This window comes from Falco punctatus, assembly GCF_963210335.1.
Source record: "Falco punctatus genome assembly, chromosome: 3".
Taxonomy (NCBI): Eukaryota; Metazoa; Chordata; class Aves; order Falconiformes; family Falconidae; genus Falco; species Falco punctatus.
The window spans coordinates 110,873,960-110,891,179 of NC_137582.1; the positions used below are offsets into that span (position 1 = coordinate 110,873,960).

Below are 17,220 nucleotides of genomic sequence, written 5' to 3' on the forward strand. Positions count from 1 at the left end.
CCAGCAACAGATGCTGCTGCTCGCAGGCGACCATCTGAGGATGGTGAAAAAATAGATGTAAGAGCATGTGGAAATGCTGTCCACAACAACCCAGTAAGATGCAAAGATACAAGAACAGCTACAGTACTGGACCATGCTTAAAAGCCTCTACTATACCACTGCTTTCTGGGAAGCCTATATTTTGTTCTGCAAAGTCTCTATTTTATCTGTACAGCATTAAGTCCTGTGTTTTCTGGCAGGGGCTGTACATAGCTCAGTTATAATGAATGAAATGAGCTGGTAACAGTTGCATATTTATAGGCTCAGTGGGCTGGTGCTCAAGAATATCTGAAAGCGCTTAAAGTGCCTTTGGCTGCAGAGCAACGTTGACAATCGCTACCAGCTTGTGGGGACATTTGGGAGGAGTCATGGCAGGAACAATGCCCATGGAAGTATCCTCAGCTTTGTGCTGAGCCTCTTCAGTCCAGTTTGCAGAGAGTGAAAAATGAATTAAAACATCTAAGATACATAGAAACAAAATTGCATGTCCAAGATTACTGTGAAAATTAATACACACGCTAAATTTGCATGATTTTTTGTGGAAGAGCTCACTCATGAGTAAAGATAAGGCAGTAAGATCATTAGTTTGCTTAAGGTAATTGAGTTGAATATTGCTAGACCTATGATATAGTGGCTTATCATTAATGACACCAGATAGCTTTGAGGAAACTAAATACCTAGAGACAACCAGGTGAATCGCTTCCTGCTTGCGCGAGACCTCCACTCCAAAAAGGCGGCAGCCCAGGCCAGGACCTGGCAAACCAGCCGGCGGTATCACAGAGCTTCTGTAATTACGGACTAGTTCCTGCACCACGGCGTCAGTGCAGCCCAGGGGACCAAGGTACAAGGCCTACAAACTTGACCCTGGATGAACCTGAACAGCGCTGAAGACTCCACCAAGACCAGATTGCAGGTTGCACCTGTTCCACAGTTGGGTGTTTGAGCCCCAGGTTTCTCAGCTGCTGATCCTACCTACCCGCTGACTGGGGGCTTGCAAGACAGCAAGAGAATAATGGCATTGTCTGTCTCCAGTATGAGATATTTCAGAACAAAAAAACCCCAAAGATATCCAGCAAGAGAGGAAAAATTCTCATTATTTTGCTCAATACTGAGTGCTGTCTGGGCCAACAAAATCTATAGTGAAGTCTGAGATAAGAGTTATCTCAAAAAAAGGAAAGAGGGACCATGTACACAGAGGTGCTCTCCGCAGTATCTTGTCTTCTCCTAATCGATGAGTGTGAGGTTACAGTGCTGCAAGCAAAGGGCAGCTGACAAAAACTGATGATATAAGAAGCGCTACTTACTACAGACGAAAGGTCCATGTTTACCATCCTCCTGTCATCCAAGTCGACTGGCTGGAGGCCTGCAACGTTGATCTGGACAGAAGAGGTTCTGTATACAAATCCCAGCAGCCAGTCACCCCTAGGAGCAGAGCAGAAGAAGAGTGTGAATAAATCCTGTTGCCAAACCCGTGCAATATGTGTCTGCTCAGACCACGAGGAGGGTAGAAGGGCAGGGAAGGACAGCGATGTCTGGACTGAGACCTCTGCAGCTTTGTCTGATGTAGGAATCGCAGCAGTTGCCGCATTCAGGGCAGGTATCTGGAACACAGTAGTGTAAATCTCAATTTAATCCTCGTTCACGGGTGTAGTCTCATTACATGCCGCATGTTTAAAAATCTGACCCCTTCTGTTTATTCCTGTATTTGCTTAGAGATTGCAATACATTCACATATTTAATCTTTTTAATGTACTAATAGGCAGAAGTTCTCCAGCCTGTAGACAGTTGTAAACGTGATGAGGCCTGCAATACCAATGTTGCTGACATAAATATTGACCATGAAGCTCCTTGGATTGCTCCTGATTTATAGGTACTCTATAAATACCTGGGTTCAATGACAGAACTAGGAAGAGTTTGTTCCCACTGTAAAGTATTGCCATAAGTCACTGTGACAGCTTCAGGGCAGACTATAGCATGATGAGAGAAGGTGATGCGTCCTTTGGAAATACATAACCTCTTCTGCACTGAGCAACAGCATAAAATCTGGGCACCTGAACACCACTACACTCTGTAGAGTAAATTTAAGTTGGATGCGAGTGGTACTTGTACTCTGTGATGGCAGAAGGTGAAGTGCATCTGCACAGGTGGCTGTTTCTGGCTGCTCCTGTCCATTCCAAAATGGTCTATCCTAGAATTCTTAAGTCTATGCAGAGCTCTGCAAAGTCTTTGCAACACATCCACACTACTCAGGCATGGGTTCTTTCAAAAGCTGAGTGAGTCTAACTAATTTCGTTAAGGTTTCCCACTAGGAATTTGTAACCCTGCTGTGAAATTGGATGGGACAGCTCTGACAGCTGGCTTTCACTCTCCATATCCTTTCAGACTTCAAAGCCAAAGGAGACAAGCTGCAGTGGACTGAAGCTCAACAAATTAGGCCCAAATCTGATCTTGCAGGAATTCTATTCAATGTAATTCATCTGACCTAAATAGAGTTACTCCTCAAGTGACAGAACGAGGCCACAATTTGTATAAGCACGAGACCAGAGAAATCAGAATCAGGTGAGGTCTCACCACAAAACGTTTGTATAGTCCTTCTCTCACATCTAATATCCCCACATAAATTCTCCCTATCTCTCAGTTACCTCCTCTAGCTGCCCCTCGTGCTAACTGCATAACCCTCAAATTCAGCATCTGAGGGCAAAGCAGAGAACCTGCATAGTGGAATATTTCCTGACAGTCTCCTCACCTGCTTCTTCCTATTTGTGAGCAACGAGCTACAATTTCTGTGTCATTTTTCATTCAACATTCAAGACATGGGCTTGCCAAAGCAGAGACTAACCAAATTACTGCACACACAGAGGTACAAACACACATACTATTTTATTCCAACAGTACATGCAGGCTTAGAAACTATAACAAGTTTTTGTTGTTCGTTTTTGTTTTGGTTTTTTTTTTCATTATAGGAAATGAATACACTGAGCTTTTTACAGTGTAATTGATTTTTGTATAACACAGGGAGGAATGATATTTGCCAGGGCAGATTCAGTTATATGCAACAATTGCTGTCATTTATGGCTTCTTGGAGGAACACAGAAGCACTCCCAAGGAGGTAGCAATTGCTTTTTCCTTATGTCAAGTGAAGAAATACTGAAACTGGTGTGCACATCTGGCATCCATAAAACCTCCTGTGATCCAAAAAGGACAAAAGCAACAATTTTCAGCCTAACTGCCAGATGTGATTAACAATTTGTTGTTTTAATCTTGAATGCTTTTAATTCTTTTATTTAATTCTTCTTTGTAAATTAATATACTGTGTTAAGAAGCACATGAATACAATACTTCCTCATCTTATACGTCTGTATGTAGGCATACTTTTGTATTTGTATATGTAAAGTACCAACAGCATTTCCAACTGTCCTTGACCTGAGGGCTCATGGCTTTCTAAGCTGTCTTGACTGGCATTTACATGTTCTTTGCTAATCTTTGCCTGGTTATTTCTCAATTTATTTGCCCATGCTCTTAGTCTTCCCTGCTTCATTCCTTCATTTGAATTTCCCATCTTCTAATTGTGCTGGTAAGCAGTGTTCTTGTCACAATTATCTTCCAATACACAGTCATTAGATTTGAAACTGTCACTTGAATTCTTAATAGCTTTTATAAAATCGCTTCAGTTGTTTTGTGCCTCTGAATCTCCCTCTTCTCGCCCAGTAGCTCTCACAATTCTGCCTAGCAGTTGTCTGCACAGTTTTAAAAGGCTGATACTTGGTTTCAAGGTAACCTTTCTATTCTTTCACATCCTTAGTTAATTGCTACAGCTATTCCAGCTATACCTCCTTTGTTCACATGGACTATCTTGACCAGAAACTGACTCTAGATGTAAAAAATCTTCAATTTGCTTCAGCTCCTTCCCTTCCATTGCAATTTTTACATCTTGTTCCCTATAAGCAGCCCCTAGTGAACTGTGTCTCAAAGCTTTTATAGGTTTGAATTCACATTCTTTAACTGTCAGTGAACTTAACAGCTGTATTTATAGTCCTTTACATAAAGCTGAGATTTAAAGGGGCCTTAGAATATGTCAAATGATGCACAAAACCAAACTGACCCAGCTTTAAGCTGCCAGAGCAATACAACACTGCGATTGTATGAACAGAACCTACACACTGCGCACCTCAGGCTCCACTGTAAAAGCAGAACAGCCTTCAAGTGTCTCCTGAAGACTGTCATCTCCAATTAATGCAGGCAACAGACCTCCGGACGGAAGAGACTACGACACTGCTGAATCAATGTACTCACCAGCTGAACAATTATCCACTTACAAAATGTTTAAAATGTACAGTATCTTTTCAATGTGACAGTAGGATAATGAAGCAGGGGACTGAGCTCATACAGACCTGCAATAACCGTTTATGATCCTGCCCGACACCACTTTTGTGATTGCTTTCCAATACTTGGCTTCTCCTTCCACTGGAGCTCCCAGTAAGACCACATCTTCAATGATCCCTTGAGAGTCTATTAAGATGAAAGCAGAACAGCTCAGATTTAGAAGACGGATCAGAAAACATGTACATGAAGAAGGGGTATGTTCAGACGTGCACTATAGAAAAATCATCATTTCTGTGGTTTAAATTTTAAAGACAGAAACAACGGAAGGGAGGATCTTAAATATAATTTTGCATAAATGGTAAGTGCCTGCAGTTCCAGCTGGAGCCAGTAAATGTGAAAATTAAAGAACCTGAGACAGTGAAAGGAACTAGGCTGATGGCAAGAGGGAGTAGTGGCCTGGCCTCTGTCCAGAAAGGTGCAGTTCAAGCAGCAAACCTGGGGAAGGTTGTTTCCACAGACCTATCGACCTGGCTTAGCACAGAGCTGAACTATTACGCTTTGAAAAAGGCAAAAGGGACTGACATTCCATATAGTGAGCAAATGTCATATATTAAGCGTGATAAACTCTGCCTGCAACCAGTCCTTAGAGCTGAGTTCATGAAAAACATGACCTGTACATGCAACAGAAACCCCCCAAGTTCTTAATATTGATTGGGAACTAGCAATAAGGCATTTGCCAACACAAAGTGATAATCTGTCAAACTGGTTTGATTTTCTTGAAGGGTACTTCAACCTGAATGCCCAGGGCATGATGTACGGAAAAGGAATGTTGACTTTTAAGCATAATAAATCTCCCCCTCTTATCAGACAGCTGCAGCTGGGGAATTTCTGTAGAATTAATGACTGAATGAGAAATATTGGGCAGCTCTGCTATTTTCCTAAACTTCTAAATGATATATTAATATCTGTTCATAAATCCTCTTTGTAAAGAGAGATCAAGCACCTGATGCCACAGCAGTTAAATGAAATTCACAGCAGCTTACATCCTGGGAGACTCATGGGCATAGCACTCCCATACTCCCCACCTGTGGGAGACCAGAGTTTGCAAGATGTGAGCTAAACCGTGCTCAGGCTGGCATTTGCAGTTCGTGAAATAATATGCTGAAGTTTACGGGGAAGTGAAAGTGAGAATGACTGCATACCACATTAAGTCTTGACGGAGAGGCACTGCCTGGCTAGATTTTTAAAATGTAAATCAATTGGTTTCCTTTCCCTGATAGCAGTAAACGACTTGGAGCTGGGTGCAGTGCCTGCATCTTTCTCTGCAGTGTAAATTCCAGCACCTGACAACAACCCAAAAGAGCTCTGGTGGTATTATTTCTTATTGCAAAGCAAATTTTGCGCCAATTGAGAACAGCAAAGAGCAATTCAGTTTTGTTAGTGTAATCTGTGAGCAATAAAGTCCTGTTCCCATAATCATGGGCAATGAAAACGAAACCCAGAGCCTTGCAAATGGGGAGCTCGTTCCAATCAAGGTACTAAATTCCATGGCCACAGTGTGAGCCAACTGAATAAACAAACGGCTAATTCATCAGGATCCTGAACATTTGGGCAAGGTATTGGAAGCTTTTGTTTCTCCAGTCCTTTGTGCAGGTTATTTCTTGCTCAGAACAAAAATGTTTAGCCTTGGCTGAAAAATACTCTTTTTCTTTTAATGTTGACAGAGGGAGACAGAAACCTGAGAACAGATCACGGACATACTTGCTGACACTCTAGATAAATGTATTTCGCAGTTTGCAAGTTTTTTTGTATGATGAAGAACAATAAAGTCTGCACAAGCAGGAAAATGGGGAGGGGGGGGGAAGGAATTACTGATGGCCAAAAATGAAAAACTAGTAAGATGATTTGTCCAGAAAAGTTGCGGAAGATACAAACTGACCCGGAGGTCACCACAAGTCCTTGGGAGCCGTGCTTTGCTGTGCCTTTAGGGTACAGCTCACTGGGCAAAGAGGAAAGCATCTCATCACATTAGTCCTCACTGAAAAGAGAACAGGGGTGGAATTTAGATTTCTCTGGGCGTTGTGCAGATGCAGCACTGGGACAGTGTTTCACGCCACAGTCTGGCAGCCGTATTCCTGATACTTAACCACAGCAGAGATGATAACCCAGTGGCGATACTGGTCACATAAGCAGTTCTGTAGGACACTGCGATCAGTATCAGACAAATACATACTGTATGATACCTCACTCCTGTGGTGCGCAGTTTGGTTTCAAGGTTCAGGTTCCGGTGGTAACAGCCATTATCAGTTTTCATTAGTTTACACTTTTTATTTACTAAAATGCATGGGAATTGTGATGAAGAAATCAGACCAATGATCTTCCCATGCAATAACTTGTCTCTGATGCGTCATTACTACATCTTCTGCTATAATGTCATTTTCTGGAAACCTACTAAGCTCTTGCTTCCAAACTCATTTCTGATGAAGTATCCCAAAGGTTATTTAATTGCTTTGCAGAAGAGTGGGTTTTTTTTAACAGAATTTGAGTTTCTGCCATAGTGTTTCACTGGATAATCATGATTATTTATTTGTCCTCAGAAATGCCACTGCCATCTGGATACAAAAGGCCTGCATGACTAGGCCTTGTATTTCTTTTGTGTGAGACATCCAAGTCCAAACCCAAATCAGTCTCAGATGTCCCAGGTCCCAGCTCCATTCCTTCTGTGGCTTGCACTGGAATGTGCATGTGAACGCCTTGGCAATCTGCACTAAACATGCTGCTTTTCATTTCGCAAACAGCTCAGCTTTCATAATTCAATTAAGGAACTGAAAAATTAGTGTACAGTGGGGAGCTGCTACGATACATAATTATGATACTTAGATTTCTTTAGAATAGCAGCCAACCTTGAAGACCCCTAATGGTTTCCTTTCACGTATTACTTAGCTGTGGTCCCATGTTATTCCAGTGAAAGACTGCAGACCATTAAATAAAACCCTGAAAATATCTCAGCCCCTGGCATGCTCAGGATACAAAAAGAGTAGATCTAGGGCCAGCTTAGAATCTGGGTTCTGGCTTCAGTATAACTACATTAGGATCATTCTGGATTTGATTAGATTTACTTTGAGAACAAAATTCCTGTATTTGAGGACTTCCATCTTAAACCAGAAGTGAAGTTCTGGTACGCAGCTGCTGACAGAAAAAATGCTGACCTCCTTCGTCCTCACTTGACTCTATTCCCACCTTATTGGACTTCATTGAACATTTTCCTTTATAAAACTCCTTATTTATTAGTGACTCTTTGTAAGGCTAAATGGTTAATGAATTAAATTGCTATGCAGGGGGGAAGGCAGGCTGCACGAACACACTCACTACTGACTCAACTCCAAGATGCAATTTACATCAACTGATCATCATGATTTTATTCTTTTTCTAAATTAAAAATAGAATCTATTAATAAACAGAACCACAATGGGTAATAAATTGACAGATGGTTTTATACTTGACTTTGGGGGAAAATTACCATGAAAATAGCAGATGACAGTGGCATTTCAGTGACTTAAATGGAAGGGAGGACTCAGGGAATCAGATACAATAGTTACAGAGAGCTTCCAATAAAGGCAAAGCATCCTCTGCCAAGATCACAGTGGCGCGTGGGCAGCTCACAGACTGATCTAGCAGTCGAATGTCACAAAATGTCAAGTTGTTGTTTACAGGCTGGAGACCAAACTGACACACTAGAGAACCTCAAGTGAAGGCAGTGGATTTAATCCACTGAACTGGTGGAAATGACAGTAGAATTTGGCTCCAAATGCATTTCAAAAGCATTTTTTTAGGTTTTTGTCCTATCCTAAAAGACCCAAGCTCTGTTCCAGAAGAACTCTTCCTCTTGGAAGAAAAACTTCTCTACCAGCAGCAAGGAAAATAAAGGAGGAAAAAGTTAGAAGGTGAATTTTACCTTTTTCTTGAGCCATTTCTTGCAAGCAGAAGTAAATGACTCTTGCACCTAGACTGAAACCAATCAGTGTAACAGGTCGCTTGCCCTAAGAAAGAAGGAAAGGAGAAAATGCCGTCAAATACTGTTCTAGGCCTAGAGAGACTGGCCGCAGGATCCCTGAGACCCTGATCCACAAAGTGCTTATGCTTGTGCATGATCTTTCAAACATTTGAGTGATTTGATTGATTTCAAAGGGGTTGTGTCTCCTCAAAGTTACACACAGCTCAACACTGAGAATTCTCCATATCTGAGTATTTTGTATTTTTTGATATTCAGAAAATCAGTGGAAAGAATTAAATAATCGGAAGTTACAACAAAGCTGACGTTTCAAACAGAAACAAAACAGCCCCTGTCATTGTTTTGAAATTTCCAAATGAAAGCCTAATTCAAGGAGCAAAATTTTCTTAGAAATGTTTCAATAAACAGAAGAAGCTGTCCTACAAAAATATTGACCACTTCTAGATTTAAGACTGAACGACAGCAGCACTGTGTAGCTGTTACAAAAAATGATGTGGAGTAAGCTTTTACTTTGAATAGCCTAATAAGATTTTCTGTAAGATCAAAGAGAGCCTAATCTCCACAACAATGAAAACTGGTCTTTGTATTAACCAGCGAGCAGGTGTGCAATGGACTCCTTCGGCATACGCTAACTAGTTTTAGATGCTCCAGCACGTTGGAATGTGTGTTTTCACAATAGCAAATGTTTAAGACAGTAACAAATGCCCCCAAGCAAAACAAAGGGCTTATATAAAGGAATTGCCTTTCCTGGGTTTATATTTTTATGAGAAATCAAGTTTGTTTTTACTCTGCTGTTCATATTGTTATGACATGCATCTCTGGGGCTGTGGCTCCCATAGGGCTCCTCTATAATAGATGCAGGGCTAGTGTGCCTGTGAGATGAACATGTGGCCAGCAAAAACCAGTCTCTCTCCATGCCAGTGATAGCCCAGCAAATAATGGCAGGCTTTTGCGGGGCAGAACATCTTTTGCAAGCTTTCCCAGGGAAGGTCAATAATTTCTGCCACTTCTTTCAGGTACCAGCCCATTCTGCTTCTCTGGAGGCAAAAACATGGCTCATGGTGCATCTACTGCTGCACGGTCTTCTCTTATGCTGTTTTGCTAATACCTCTTAATTACCAGCGAATATTTCTAACTCTCTGTATTCTCTTCTCCGTTATCTTTATCTAAATCTGTCTTTACTTTCTGTTCTCAGATTTCCACTAGGTGAGTTGGCCTGGCTGTTTTGTGACATGGTCACACCATCTGTCATTTGTGACCTGGATCTCTTCTGCTTCATTTAGAAAAGCTTTAGGTTAAATGGAATGGATCTTAGCAGGATTTCTCTGATTCACTTGGGACTTCCTGTTTTTCCCCAGTGAACAAGATACATGCTGGTCACCTTCATGTAGCATTCTTTCATTTTTCTATTTATTATTAATTTTTGTCTCTTTGGAATGATACCACTTGATAATTTACTAGCATGACTATAAAACTTAAATCTCCATGGGCCAAATCCCTTCCAGCCATTATTCTGGATAATTTCTAGCCAATTACCTGCTGTCGACTGAGCAGGATATGTGCTAGGTGTTTGCCTACTTCAGCAGACCGATGGAGACACACTCCCCAGGGGTTGTCAATGACACTGGCAACAGTCAAGAGCGAAGCTGGCCAAGTCAAGGCTGTCACAATACCTGCAACACACAAAACAAACAGCACGGCATAGTCACAAATCTGGGCTGCTCTTAGGAAACATCAAAAGCAAGACGGTTCACTGAAGTTAAATGCTAAGCCTAGGACCTTTTGTCATTTCCAGTTCTTCTTTCTCAAGAGCTGATCTGAGAAATGTTTTGCTAGACAAAAGATAAGAAAGAATCTGATGTTCTGATACAGAGGCAAACAGACACCATGCATGAATGTAACCTGCGTGTTTGAAAGGTTTATGTAAAGCAGTAAACCACAGTGTAATAACATAGAGAAATAAACACAGTCACGCGTGAAGGAAGGTGTTTCTAGCTGTCATTTTAAACAAACAAGTCAATGACACAGAGGCACAGCAATCCAGGAAAGCAAATCTGAATTACAGGTGTGGCAGAGAAGGTTCTCAGGCCACTTCTGCAGGGTGGTCCAAGGGACATGCATTCTCAGAAATCTTCTCTGTTTAGAAAAGCTCCTTTAAACAGACACCAGCAGTGAAACTGCACAAGACCCACTCAAGCCGATCGGATACCGTTTATGTTCTTACCTGACAAGACGGTGAATTTTAGGGCTTCTTGAGCCATCATGTTCACAAAACCATTCAACAGGGTATCTAAGGCATTGCCAAGCTCCATCAAGTACTTGGATTCCCAGGCCAGACAATACTGCTCACTTGACTGCAACATGCTGCTCCATGGTGCTGTGAAGCTCCCTGAGAAAGGTTGCAAAGATGGAATTCAAGTTCAGAGAAAACAACAATGGCTGACTCCTGGCAAGACGAGCCCAATAGAGAATCAGAAGTGAACCTGCAGGACACTGGAATATAGTGATATACTGTGATGATCAAGAATCATATTTAAAAATACTGTGAGATTTAGACTCTGCATTTCCAGTGCCTTACAATAAATTTGGGCTTTGCAAATAATGGTACAGCTTTAGCTGCCCTGGCAAAGAGTCTTCAGTGTGGACAGGCTCAGACTTAATGACCCATTCAGTTGACTCAGAAACTGCCAAGACAGATGGACATTAACACTAATTATGTCAGGTATGAAGGACATTCCTCCTATCATCAGGCATCTGGCCAAGTCCTGCAGCTCCATCTTGTCATATAGATCAAAGGAAGGCCTGTCCTGAGGAAGATGAAGTGCTGAATGGCTGCATGGACTGAGTTCAGTGGGACCAGAAGCATGGAAAATATATAAGATCTTGTCAAAATCTATCATAAAACACCTTTCTGGCACTTCAGTTAGGTGGGCAAGGATTGCAGTAATGGCCCTGTCTGAAAGCAAGGAATCTGCATTTGCAGATCCAGGCTGCAATTATTTTTACTTTGTCATCTAGCCTTGTTAGCCACTTCAGTTTAATTTTTTTTTCCCTCCAGGTGCTACTCAAAAGCAGTGCCTGGATGCTTGAGAGATAATGGATAATTTCCACTGTGCGAGTCTAATTTTTGGCTAAAAGAACAATTTTTAAGCCATACTCTCTCTCCTCCTTGTAGTGGAGTTTGTATTAAGTGGCCAGGAGGGGCCTGGCAATGCTATTAATGGTAGATAAACTGTGAATGGCAAAGCAGTTTTCACCTTAATTAACTAAACCCCTTCCCACACTGTTCCTTCCCTGAACGATGTGGGCAGGTTGGGGCAGCTGCTGACCAAAGTGCCATGAGAGAGCCCCATGCCCGATTGCACCACAATGTACCGTCCAATCTGTGGACGTGCAGATAGGCAGCTACCGGCAGCTCAAAAATCACAAGCTGGCAAATTCCATAAAAATCCTGTCACTAGTCGCTTTGTTTTAAGGAGTCAGGCAAGTGTGTAAATAGACACACGCAGCGGTAAGGAGGAAAACAGATGACCATTCTAGTTCTGCTTTTTTAAACATTATAGCAGATTGCTAGTTATGGAAGAAGAATGTGTGTCATTTGTAACTCCCTTTTAAGGGCAAGCAGACACAAAAAGGTTCCTGAAGGGACACACTTGTCTTTGTAACAGTGCCTAGGAGCCCTCCAACCCCAAGGATTTGGACCCCTGGCAGAGAGACAATGAGAAAAGCCAAGGTGCAGTGCTGCAGAGCAAAAATAACAGGACAGAGACATCCTTAATGATATCCACTGTTAATTATGATGCTTCAGAATAAATTGGCAGCTGTTCAGTCAGGTTGCTGAACACATCAGCAGACAGTTGACATATTTTATATGACAAGCTACGTGGAAAATAAAACACTACAGACCTTTCAAGGTTGCTGCCTGTATGTTCACCTCCTGAGTGCTGTGCTTAACAGGATTTACTTGACAGAACTTTCTTGCCAATAAACCTCATTAGCTGGCAGATACCAAGAAAGAAAAAAGATGCTATTTTCTGTTAATTGCTGGAGGATAAAAATAAGAGAGATAGGTGAGACACTTTGTACTAGTGCTGGAAATCATCCACCCCAAACAGACCTTTCCTAGCAAAACCAGAAAGCATTTATTAAGAGAAACAATCCTGCTATGACTACTACCAAGCCTACTATCACTACCAATTTACTGCCCTCTCTCCTTTGCTTTGATTGGGATTGCAGGTTGGGTTTCAAAGTCTTTATGTTGAGAGTTGATCTGTTTTACTTATCAGGCCATGCAAGTGTGGGGAAGAGCTGTGTGTGCTATGTGTGCTATGAGAGCACACTGCCTTGGAGTGGAACACAGACACTGCTCGTCAGGCTTCTCTCAGTCTCCTCCTCTTGTTCTTACCATATTTGCCAGTGCACAGCCATCCAGTAATTGCTATGGTGATATGAAGCTGCTTTCCTTCAGTAAGTGGGAGGAATTCAAACTCTTCTATGGCTCCCACACGCTTCTTCATCTTGTATCCTACACACAGCAAGGCAGAAACATGGGTCTTAGAAATCACAAAGCAAGGACAGACTGATAACAGTAGAAGTTCGTAAGAAATTACTCGGGTAATTGGAATAGGTTTTTTTTCTTCCTTTCTGAACCCCTCAGCCAGTTCATGCATTACTTAGAGCTTGGTAAGGCGCCAACATGATCCTTCTGAGCTTGTGCGATCTGAGGAAATCCCAGCAGAAGGCTTGTTTTGCTGCAGACCAGACATCAGTTGTAACAGCTGCTGCTCTCCGTGGCAGCATCTTTCTAATCCAAAGCAGCAAGCTTTCATTTCCTTCATTAGCCACATACTGAATATTCTTCTCCTACTTGGGCATCAGGGGCTATGCAGCATCTTAATCAGCATTGAAATAAAAATGTCACAGTCCTAAGATTATACCTCGTATTGCTTCCCCTGCTCTGCAGAGCTCAGTTAAGTCATTAGCTCTGCATTTGCAGACAAGATCCTGTGCCTCAGTAGCTGAGAAATGTGTCGTTGCTCTCTTACCAGTAAGGCCAGCTCCAGCCGCTCCAAAAAGGGATGCCATGACAGCAATTCCAGCAGTCGAACCTAAAGCAGCTGCTCCAGCACTTCCGATGATAGTAGCAGCTCCTGCAGCAACCAGCGGGGCAGCAAGACCCCCTGTCAAGCCTGAAGATGCAACAAGCAATATCACCAAACTGGTACCACTGACAAAACACAGTCAGTCATTTCCCTGTGCTGTGTGCGTACTGCTAATGCAACTAAGAGTACAAATTATGGTCTTTTTTGATCACCGTTGAAGGGGCTTTCTAAGACCCTCCCCAGGTCCTGAATCTGCACAGATTCCTTGACTGACTTCAGTACAAATGAAGAATAATTTAGAAGTAAAAGGAAGCATGTGTGGTATGCTGGGGTGAGCTATGCCCTATTTGCTTAGGAAACATTGATCTGGTCTCACATTATCTTGAACTGAGAGCTGGAATATCTGATCTTCTAACAACACAAGAGCAAAGAGGAGAAAACATTTTTTAAGGATAACAGCCTCAGTTTAATACGTCCCCCAGCCACTGAAGCTAAACTGGAATAACTTTTCCAGCTAATTCTTTCAGGTTTATTTTTGTGTGGCTGAAAATACTTTTCTTGGATTTGGTTTCTTTTGGTGTTGGTGGTTTTGGTTTTTTTTGTTTGAGGTGGTTTTTCGGTATCTTAAGTGACATACTACCTTCAGCCTGGCAAAGAAAAGTAGTGAACTCTTTTAAAATTAGAGCTTGGGCTAAAAGGTATGATGGCTAGTGCTGTACATGCAATTCAGAAGCAAGTCTCTAAAAAACCTAGGGCAAGCCTCACCTATCACTGTTCCACCCCCAACAGTTGCCAAACCGATCAGCAGGTATCTCTTCAGCTTTTTTCTTCTTTCCTTCTTTTTTCTTGATACCTCTGCAGTTCTGTGGGGGGAATTAAAAGCACAAAAACTGATGGAGAAGCCTGACAGATAACAGTGCTACATCAGAATCTGCTTTTATTCTCCTCAGTGTAATTTCCCTACCGGGAACAGTAAAAAGTAACATGCAGGTGTTGACTGTGACAACACACACAGATTTACGAGCACGGACATAAACCCACAGATTTAAATTGAAACAATTTAATTGCTGACAAAAGCCAACAGATGTTACTTACTTGGAAACCCCTTCCTAATGGGGCTGAAGCTTGTAAAAAAGAAGAAACAAAAAGTCAAAAGCATTTCAATAACTATATACTGCCTTTGTGTCTTAAAAAACCACAAGCAAGCTGTGGTTTCCACAAGTGGAAACAGGGAAAAGTTTTTGAAACAAAAGGGAATAGGGGCAATTTGTGCTAACAAAGAGATGGAATTAAACTATTTTCCAGCCACAGTGTTTACATTGAGCCACTTTCTAATTGCACATCACAATATAATATAATAGGTATTAAACACAGTCACTAGTTCATTTGTCTGTGTACATTTAAGCTACATTTTAACAAGCTTATCAGAAACAGGTAACTACACCTAAAAGGAACCTCTTATTAGCCATTACTTTTGGCTTGTCTCTACTGTCTTTGGTTTCTCTCTTACAAGAAATACTTCCCACTTCAGAGGAAAGTGTGAGAAGCAGAGGATACTGGAGTAAGTTGTTTACAGAGGAAGGTTCCTTCTAGCCTGCTTATGCAGCAGTTAATCTGGGCCTTGAAACATGAGAATTTATCTTGCTTCCAAACTTGGATATTTTCCTCTTAATCCTAGCTTAATTGTGGATTTTCATTATCCAGATAATTGCCTAATCCTTCCTGGAACCCCCTAAGCACACTGTAATTTTGATAAAGACAATTTTAGACGAGTCCCAAACAATATGCAGCTTTGTAAAACACAGCAGGAGGAGAATGAAGCACAGTGGGTGAAATCCCCACGTCACTGAAGTCAATGGCAGAACTCCCACTGACTTGCATGGCACGGAGACTTTGTCTCCACAGAGATCCTCCGAAAAAACATGGTGTATTACATTTGGCAGCTGCAGACGTAACTGTCCACAGAGAACAGCAGTGCAGCCTGCAACGGCTACCTTGTCAGCACTTTCTATATAACCAAGTCCACTTTCTACAACCCCATGGTCAACGCAGTATTTGGATGTGCCCTAGTTGGTGTATGTAGTCCCCAGTCTGAATGCCTGGCTTTGGAAACAATTGCTGCTGGAGTTCTTTAAACAAGTGCTGCAGTCTGACTGTTAATACCTCAGCTGGCAATATCCAGCAATTTCTGTTCTACATATTGGTTCATCAGCTTTTAGAGTCAACATGCTGTTGTCTTGGGCTGCAAATGACATCGAGGGAGCTGAAATATGGCTAAACTGGCTTCAGTTGCGATAATGAGCAATTTGAGTTATGTGGGTAGAAAGATCGTTTGCAGCTAAATCCTGCCTGAAGATGCAGTAAGTAAAACAACTGTCATGAGAAGTTTTACCTGTCATTGCTTTCCTTCCATAGCTGCTAGCAACTGCTTTTGACAGTTGCTTTCCTAATAGCTTCTGCATTACAATTATCGCTCGATTACTAGACTGCTTTTTATCCACTATGGTAATTAACTGCCTCTTCTGGTACTTCTTTACCCTCAGTGATCTTTGACGTGCAGCTCCTTGCCTGAACCACAAATTATATTCAGAGAGATTTTATAGGTGGAATTTCAGGACATTTTCCAATGATGAAAAGCGGCAGGAGTACAAGTTAGTGAACAACTGGTATCATGTTTCCCAGTTTCCTACAGAACTGTGTACAAAAGAGAGATCCACACCTGCAAGTCAGAACACATTTGGTGCTAATAATACGGATTTAAGTGTTTGAAGCATTGTTCTACAGATGACTGTACATTTAACCTTGCAGGTGCTGGGCCACTGTCCAACACATCCACAGCAGCAAAGGCAGGAGCAAAACCTCCTGTTAACAAAGACCAGTAAAAAGCACCTATGAGGCAGCTGCCAGAACCCTGTTTGGTTGTTACTGTTCCAAAACCTCTTGGTGGATGGTCAAAGCTGGAAGCATCCTAAACAAATGTTAATGTATTCCCTGCCCCCAAATGTCTGTGAGGTCAAAGCGGTGACAGGTTTATATTCTGCTTCCTTTCCCCATTGACTCCTAACTTTAAAACAAAGGGTCATCGATTCCCCACAAATATCAGCCTTGTTTTAGCACTGCAGTAACAAATGTGTTCGCACTGCAGTCTTGGACTACTCTCACTATAAAGAATTTCTTTTTTCCTTTATCTAATAGGTATTTACTTCCATGGCTGCAACTTGGCCAAAGAACAAGACTGAAATCCATGGCTTTCACCACACCAGATATGCACAAAGCCACCAGGCTAGCTGCAATGTTTGCAAGCCATGCTTGTAAGCATGCAGCGTAATTCTCCAGTTACTCTTGCCATTACCAGACACACTGCTATCTTTTGGGGTTGTGCTATAGGAGCCACAGTCCAATTGATGCAGAATTAAGTATTGGAGCATCATCTTTGCAAGTGACACCCCACCCTCGGCATTGGTGCTCTCTGTTCTAAAGGCTCACTCCTGAGTTTGCTTCCACAAAGCACAGCAACAGCCCCCGCTAATACCAACCCTTGCTCCTGCATGCCAGATTTTGTGCTGTTTAGCAGTCCATGATCTTTGAGATTATTTTGACTTCCCCTTTTTACAGTGCGCTATAAAGTTAAGCTTTATTGAAATAATGGAAAGATTCCATGCTGGACCCCACAGTAATGTCTGAACTATACTGTGTCAGTGATGTTGATTAAAGCCTTTATTAGCACTCAGATTAATCTAATAA

The 17,220-nt window shown here is 41.9% G+C and overlaps 1 protein-coding gene across 5 annotated transcripts in view; it reads right to left on the reverse strand.

The window, feature by feature from the left end:
- TMCO4 (transmembrane and coiled-coil domains 4) overlaps positions 1-17,220 on the reverse strand; it is a 41,184-nt gene that overhangs the window by 12,018 nt on the left and 11,946 nt on the right. For all 5 annotated transcript variants that reach the window (XM_080379306.1, XM_080379310.1, XM_080379309.1 and 2 more), the window contains exons 6-13: positions 14,242-14,339; positions 13,420-13,563; positions 12,780-12,899; positions 10,599-10,763; positions 9,911-10,047; positions 8,318-8,402; positions 4,431-4,548; positions 1,344-1,461 (exon numbers count right to left, since the gene is read on the reverse strand). In XM_080379306.1, the coding sequence (XP_080235432.1) occupies positions 1,344-1,461; positions 4,431-4,548; positions 8,318-8,402; positions 9,911-10,047; positions 10,599-10,763; positions 12,780-12,899; positions 13,420-13,563; positions 14,242-14,339 (985 nt within the window). The remainder of the gene's footprint in view (positions 1-1,343; positions 1,462-4,430; positions 4,549-8,317; positions 8,403-9,910; positions 10,048-10,598; positions 10,764-12,779; positions 12,900-13,419; positions 13,564-14,241; positions 14,340-17,220) is intronic.